Source organism: Sinocyclocheilus anshuiensis, unplaced genomic scaffold (genome assembly GCF_001515605.1).
Source record: "Sinocyclocheilus anshuiensis isolate Anshui unplaced genomic scaffold, SAMN03320099.WGS_v1.1 scaffold816, whole genome shotgun sequence".
NCBI classification, from domain to species: domain Eukaryota; kingdom Metazoa; phylum Chordata; class Actinopteri; order Cypriniformes; family Cyprinidae; genus Sinocyclocheilus; species Sinocyclocheilus anshuiensis.
In genome coordinates, this window is record NW_015554154.1 from 838,596 (window position 1) to 846,681 (window position 8,086).

An 8,086-nucleotide genomic window follows, 5' to 3' on the forward strand; every position below is an offset into this window, starting at 1 on the left:
TGTTTTTTGAACCTTAAACTGCATAAACACATTTCATTACACCAAATACACCAAATAATGTTCTTTTTAGCAACATCATATGACCCCTTCAATCAACTTTTAATTGAACAATTAATCACACATCAAAATGAAGATAAAGATATTACTGAGACTCAAATCATAAAACAGAAACAAAAAATGTTACAAAAAATTTTGTACACAATAAATACAATAAATTGATAGCTCTATGTTTGTTTTTGTTTTTTGGAATAATAACTAGTACATATTTTGGTAAAAAACTGTGGTTACCACAGTAATTTTTGGTAAAGGACTAGTGTTTATATATGCATATATATTATATTTGTGATGCACCAAGTGAGTTTACCTCACTTTCAGTAAATAAACTTGTCATGTCATGTTCTCAGGTGACAAATTAAAATAGTCATAGTCAAGTTCTTTGGCAACAAGTTGCCTCTTGATTTTTTTTAACTGAACTAATTTGACATGCTAAAATTACTCCGATCACACACGCACACACACACATAAACTAAATGTCATATGGTATATGAGACAAGCTGATATGTCCAAACCTTTGAGGTTTTTACTAGTCTGTAGCATCATACAACAGATATCCAAACACTGATTCTTGTACTTCATTGTCTCTTATACAAACATACACACAAAGAACACTGAAAGAAATCATCAGACTGCTTGCTGTCAACACTTCTCATGTCTACAGTGCTAGAGCACATCTACTACGTTAGTTAAGACAGCTACATGAGCTCAGCTCTACTGTAGTGTCAAACTGAGTTACGGTCAGCCAGCTCACTGCACTATGACCAACACTTACACTCTCCTGTGACTGCAAGCAAAACAAAACGAAAAAATAAAAAAAAAATATTTCACACAAATACAAATCAGTGACAGTAAGTGTAATATTTCTTAAAGCTGTAAGTGTGCAAATCAGTCCTATCTGCTTCACTGATTATTCTGATTCATACGATTAATAATAACATTTAAAGCAGGCTCCGGAGTAAGGGGGATGGAAACCTTAAAATATCTCTTAGGACCAGTAATCAATCAGAGCACTCTTCTGTCATTAGGCAGATCGATGCAGCTTTACTGCTCTAGCTGACATCTGAACCTGCTAGTAGCTGAGATGTGACTTGCATGCATATCATATAGTATATATTCATCTCTCTAAATTAGTGAGACAATCCAAAGCATGACGTTAACCATGGCAGTGAATTAAGGGGCACTAATGGAAAAGTTAAGTTGGTTAATGTAAGCATTTCTGGTGTCTCTTACCTGCCGTTGCTCATCTGCTGTGGAGAGTGGCCGGAGATGTCGGAGGGCTCTGAGCGTTTGTCAGGGGAACGGGATCGACTGCGACGGGTGTGCTCATGGGAATGATCTGATGCCAGTGAATGAATTTCTGAAATGTCTGTTGAAACAAATCATGATTTCCAAGTTTGAATTTAATCCAAGTTGACTTTTAGAAAAAGACAAAAATTCTACAAGAAAAAGGAAAATAAAAAGGACAAGAAAGCCATGTAATGAACACGATGTAAGATATAAAGTCTTAAGTTAATGTCTGACCTTAAGTCTAATCTTAGATTCTTTTTAGATGTACATTTTTAACTAGGATCATCTCACCATCTCTGTCTGAATTAGCTGAGGGAATGCTATCGTCCATATCTGGAATGTTTAGGAGTGTCGCCCTCTCGTCTCTCTGCACCACCATTTTCAGCTTGCCTTTCGATCGCTCTATAAGCTTCTTTGCGTCTATCAAAGACAGGTTCTCAGTCACTGTGCCATTGATCTATATGGAGAGGAGAAGGAGAACAGAAAGAACGCCATTTTGTGGATGAACTATGGATACATAAGTCTGGCATTTTGCATAATATAGCTTAAAAGTGACAAAGGTCTGATCAAATAATATAAGCCAGGTATAATGTATGTTGATAAATTAAGCATTTTCAAATTATAAACTCTCTTAGCTCTCTGATTAGCCCTGCAGACAGCAAAATGCAAATAAACCAACAATATACACTACTGTTCAAAAGTTTTTAATGTCAGCATGACTTTTGTAAAAAAAATTTTTTAAAGAAGTCTCTTGTGACTCCTCACCAAGGCTGAATTTATTTTGATTAAAAATACAGAAAACATTAATATTAGGAAATACTATTACTATTTAAAACAAATATTTTTTTTTATATACTTTAAAATGTAATATTAAAGCGTTATTTATGTGATGCTAAGATTAATTTTTACCAGCCATTCAGTGTCACAGAATCCATCAGAAATCAATCTACTATGCTGATTTGGTGCTTATCATATGATTCTTATTATTATCAAAGTTGAAAACAGTGGTGCTGGTGCTACAATGTGGAAACTGATCAATTTTTTTCAGGATTCTGTGATGAACTGATGAACAGAAAGTTAAAAGGAATAGAACTTATTTGAAATGTCTCTTTTGAACAGTTTAATGTATCCATGTGAAAATAAAATAATTTCTTGAAAACATCTTGTGGCAAGATTTAATGTTAAATATTTTTTTTATAGGTTAATAATCAGGGTCTGCACTCAGTTTGTGATATTCCTGTTATACAGTATTTCAGAGTAAACAGTACGGATGCAACAATACAGTTAGCCCACGGTTCAATAAATACGTCAGTTTTTTTTTGTTTTTTTACCACAGTTTTTGGTTTAGTTCTTTTTTGCTATTTTTAAATGCTATTTAAAAAAAGTAGTATTATTTTTATGGACTGGCCATTATTTAGTGCTATGAACACATGTAATGTGTGTTTCATTCACACTGGACGCCCAGAAATTCCACATATACATTATAGAAGAAATAGAACTCAGGACGCTGCAGGAAATTCCTAATATGGGCAAAAACAGCCAGCGTGATCAACTAACTGAATGAAAGAAGACAGAAACGCTTTGAATGATGACATTCAAAAAGAACATTAAGATAATAAACACTGTACTGTGACAATGCAGGGGTTAAAGAACAAAAAAAATATTTTGAAGATTTTTCCTCAGCCAAACCCCATTCCACAGCCATACCTGTCACACACCCAGTTTAAGAGCAGTTTTTTCTTGTAATTAGAAAAAGTGACTTACAGGGGTATTTTCTTTTTACCTTTGTAATGGCATAATTTTCATCTATGTCAAATTCAAAAATGTATGTTTATAAGCTTTTTAAAATTTATATACAAGTAAACAGTAAATAATAAAATAAGAACAAATAAATTAATGACAATCAATAGCACAAACAAAAACAATAACAAGATACAAATTAAATTAACAGTACTTAAATTTTTTTCAGTTAGGTCTAACTATAATCTATTCAGCTGTAAAATAACACTGGTTAGTCTTCACTGTACATTGGAGGTTTATTTAGGCTGCTGTCTCTTTAAGACCTCATGCACGGATCTAATATACTGTTACACATATGGCTCTATGCTTACTTTTCTTTTTAGGAGCTCTTGTCCTCCTAATTTAAAAACATTTAGGAGCACCTTCTGATCAATAATCAAAAATTTAGTTAAAAAATTATCCTTCCTAATATGAGGTGACATTTGACTCCTTAAAGTGACTTACAGGGGTATTTTATTTTTACCTTTGTAATGGCATCATTTTCATCTACAGAAAATGAGAGCGCGCGAGTGAGTTCTCAAGACTCAAAAGCACGTGCAAATGATACGTTCTGTCATCTGTCATCGTGCTATAAGTGCGGAACCTGCGGGAATGAGTAGAATTATTATAGACGCAATGCCGCGCCGAAATTCAAGTCCTGCTCTGTGTTCTCTGCTAATAACCCGACTGTGAATGATGCGAGCGGCATCACTATGTTGTCACTGAGAAGCTGCAGCCGTGGTGGGGATGATTTCTGGTGTGCCGGCCGGCAGAACAACAACAACAACAACAACAACAACGCGCTAAATGTTTCTTTTCCCCTCATTTTTTCCAACTGACAGAAATCCGTCATAGACTCGCTGCAATTAACAGAAATCCGTCGTAGCGACGAAGAACTTTAATCCCTGGACAATGTTTATCTGTGTTCTTAAAACCACCTCGAGTATTTTAATAATTAAGTAACGTTATATTTATAATCCACTGCTAATCGATTTAGCCGTTATTCCAGTGTAGAATTTATTTCTGCGTCATTCTGTGATAAGAAGCCACATCAGATCAAGAGGGAAATTATTTTAAATATTTGTCTGATGTTGTGCAGTAAAATAATGTTATAATGTTCTTTTTTGTTGTTGGACAAAAGGTTTAGTCATTACAAGGGAAGATGCTCGGTGTGTGTTGCTTTTTCACATGCAGGCGTTTCCTCATCTCAGCGCGCAGACTCACGGACACACAGAGCCAGCTTGGGGAGAAATAAAACGCACAGAAATGTAAAAGCAAAACCTAAAAAAACCGCTCTGATTGGTTGAACTCTTCATCTTTTTCTGTTGCTTGTTTTGAATACTGCACGTGGACAGAGGCGTCACCAGGTTTTTGTGCAGTTTAGAGTGACAAATCGTACCAGCGTACTTTGAGGTCAAAATGCGTATCCGCTACGCAAAATGCATACAGGTTGGCAGGTCTGCCGAATACTGCACGTGGACAGAGGCGTCACACCAGGTTTTTTTGCGTAGTTTAGAGTGACAAATCGTACCAGCGTACTTTGAGGTCAAAATGCGTATCCGCTACGCAAAATGCGTACAGGTTGGCAGGTCTGAGCATATATAGGTAGAAATTAAAGTATAATAACGTAAACATTAAGAATGAGGGTGAAAGAGGTTTAACAAATTAAATTTTAGTTTGCTTAAAGTTACTGTACCTAAAGGTGATGTAAGTGCCTTTATGGAAATATCCCTGAAAGATATAAATACCTAAGCTGAGATAGCACACTCATCTGCCCTAGTCTTTATGAACAAACAGTGACCACAAGCAACTGTCAGATTCTTCATTCATGAGAAGGCTTTTGAGGTGATTTCTGCCTGTCAATCATTTTGAACGTTCACAGTGGGCAGTCCATATATGGGAAGCCAAACGCTGAGAGCATGATAGATAACTTGGAGCGGTTTTCATGAGTTTAGAGGGAGCCAAATGTTCACAATTTCTCATTGTGACTTAAACAGCCAAACATTTTTATAGAAATATTAAGGGTCCACAAAACACTGGTGAAGCTTTTCAGGCCAAGTAAGGGTACCAGCAACTACCGCTGGTACCGCTCAATCCAGTTCTCTTTTTTTTCCTGAAACCATCTCTGATCCATCCCAGACACCACTTCTCATACCTTCAGGACGACGTCTCCCTCTTGTATGCTGCCATCACGGGCTGCAAGGCTCTCGGGAGAAATGTCCTTTACAAATATGTGGCTGGCCAGACGCAGGCCGTATTCTGTGCACAACAGAAAATACACACAAGAATGAACAATAACAGACATAATCCACTTGAATTAATGAGTGACTGATAAATCTGGCTACTGAGTAACTTACTACAGCTTTGTTCTTGTTGAAAGCACCCTGTGGGTATTTCTGCCAGTAGACTAATCACAGCTATTAGCTAATGTATAACAGCCTGCATTACACCTGTTTACACATTCTAATATGTTTGCCAAGCCCTCTGTTGAAGCCATCAATAGTAATTAAGAGGTTTGTCCTCCAATTTTTAACAGCTCCACCCACCTTCATTCTTGCGGGACTTGACAAGTGTGACTTTGGAAGGTTGTTGCGGGACGTTGGATGCAACTGATCTTCTGTCTGAGCGTGGGGAAATGCTCCTCTCACGGGAATTACTATGGTCTCTCCTGCCGGTGCTGCCACTGCGCTCGTTTCTTCTGCTAGTGCCTCCACTCGCTCCCCCTGCACGTGCTGGTCCCTCATAATCATCCTCCTCAGTGTCGTCCTCTTCCTCTCGCTCTGACATAGTCTCTCTGTCTCCCCCTCGACTTACAGGAATCGGCACCTTCCGCTTTCTGCGGATAGTCTGAACAGGCAATATATTAACATTTCAACCAGATGAATAAGATTTACATTCTAAAAGGTAACAAGAGTATATTAACATTAGCAAGGGCAATAGCCCGTTATATACCATTATTACACAGCTCTCTAGAATACTTCATTCTGATTGGTCAATGCATTTTGTGATCAAATGAGGCCATTAATTGCACTCAGAGTCCAAAATAAAAAACATAATTAATTATATTACATATTCATATGTTTTTGGGGAATATCTGAGTGTGCATATTATTTTCTTATGTATCTTCATTTAAAGTGTGGATTCATCAATTATGTCAGTATCAGCTGTGAATGTGTGTATCCATGTCATTCGTATCACAGAAACCCTGAAGTACAGATCAAACTCTGCACTTAAAAAATCTAGCTCTAAAGGTCATGCCTCTTCAGAGAGGACAAAAAAAAAAAACAGAAAGTGTCTAGACACTGACTAACAGCTCCTGTATGCTCACAAAGACAAATACTCTGCAGTACTGCAGTTTGACTCCCAGCATTCCTCACTGCTTAATGTAAAGCTCAGTCATGACTGATCACCTCCACGTCCTGCCTTCCTCAAGTTCTTCCATTCTCCATCACAGCCCACTACTCACATCTGTAGCCCAGTTAAGACTCAAGGTTGTACAGGACTGATGCAATGTACGAGGGATGATGATGTGTTGTTAACTTACAATTTTGGCATTCTTTCCACTTTTTCTCAGCTGCTGAACAGCGTAGGCATGCTCCACATTGTCCATGGAGACACCGTTCACCATCACCACTCTATCATTCTCTCTGCAGACAAAAAATATATATTTTTGTGAAGAAAAGAAAAATCTAAATGATTTTTTAATATAAATATTTTAACAAATACAGATTTTTTTATAAATTAGAATTAAAATGTATATGCTATAATTACATACATTTGTAATTACATATACACATAGATATATATATCGTTTATATGAGATTTATATATATATTTTGTGAAGAAAATAAAAATCTAAATGTTTTTATATAAATATTTTAACAAATATAATTTAAAAGTAAATTGTATAAGTCATAATTACATAAAAATTTTATATATACACACAGATATATAAATAATACATCCATATATTTTTTAGTATTTATATAGCTAGACAGATATATATGAATTTTTTTATTTTTTTATTTTTTTATTATTTATTTAAAATGCATCTTTATACATACAAATATTAAATACAAATTTTATTTTCATTTAAATAACTATGTTAGTTAAAAATCTGTTTTAAATGTTGAATACCCTAAATATTAAATATCTTACTGTAAAAGTCCTTCCGCTGGTCCCCCTTTGAGCACATCTGAGATCACTATAGAGGTCTCTCCGCTCTGGAAATGAGGGTTGTCACGGCCCCCTGAGATGGCGATTCCAAACCCGAAACCTGGCGCCTGCAAAGGACATGAACATACACGGTGTAGAGTGAGCTCTTTGAATTCACAGCACATCTCTGTATAATTACATTACATTACATGGAACAGAATGATGAAGACCAATATGTAGGTTACTCTGTCTGTGTGTGTGTGTGTGTGTGTGTGTGTGTGTGTGTGTGTGTACAGGGTCAATTTATGTGGGATTTGGAGGAACTTAGGTAGATATACACTCGAGACCTTAACCTGCTAGCTGCTGGGATTTTACCCTGATTGCATTTAGTATTTAATGAGATTGGAACATGCAGCCTGGCAAAAAGTCCCGCATGAGAAGGCTGTGTCCTTGCTTTCATCGACCCAGATTGTGAGCGCTCTCGCTAAGGATGGTGTCCTCAGATACCCCCCTTTAACTCGGTTAGCCTCAGTAAACTCGTCTGTGTGCCAGTGATATGCGTTTGCAATGTCTGGCAGCTTTTCAATCTCCCAGGTGTCTGAAGCTCTGAGCTCTCACTTTTGCACTCAAGCAATCACAAAGAAAGGAAGATAAGACTGAAGAGGTAGAGAGTGACAGACAGACTGCAGACAGATGGCCAGAGCTCTGTTTAGAGCCTTTCCTGATGTCACTGGGCATCTTCACACACACACACACACACACACACACACACACACACACACACACACACACACACACTGGTCTGTTC

The 8,086-nt window shown here is 36.8% G+C and overlaps 1 protein-coding gene and 1 long non-coding RNA gene across 10 annotated transcripts in view; one reads left to right on the plus strand and one right to left on the minus strand.

Moving 5' to 3' along the window:
* Positions 1 to 2,016, plus strand: part of LOC107670747 (uncharacterized) — a 10,655-nt gene extending 8,639 nt beyond the window's left edge. Inside the window, exon 3 of the long non-coding RNA XR_001632116.1 lies at positions 2,000 to 2,016. This is a non-coding gene — a long non-coding RNA (uncharacterized LOC107670747). The remainder of the gene's footprint in view (positions 1 to 1,999) is intronic.
* The window catches only part of LOC107670746 (tight junction protein ZO-1-like), a 133,864-nt gene that overhangs the window by 31,399 nt on the left and 94,379 nt on the right, over positions 1 to 8,086 (minus strand). For all 9 annotated transcript variants that reach the window (XM_016463473.1, XM_016463472.1, XM_016463481.1 and 6 more), the window contains 6 exons: positions 7,282 to 7,406; positions 6,668 to 6,770; positions 5,670 to 5,970; positions 5,279 to 5,382; positions 1,636 to 1,801; positions 1,288 to 1,423 (listed from right to left, as the gene is read on the minus strand). In XM_016463473.1, the coding sequence (XP_016318959.1) occupies positions 1,288 to 1,423; positions 1,636 to 1,801; positions 5,279 to 5,382; positions 5,670 to 5,970; positions 6,668 to 6,770; positions 7,282 to 7,406 (935 nt within the window). The remainder of the gene's footprint in view (positions 1 to 1,287; positions 1,424 to 1,635; positions 1,802 to 5,278; positions 5,383 to 5,669; positions 5,971 to 6,667; positions 6,771 to 7,281; positions 7,407 to 8,086) is intronic.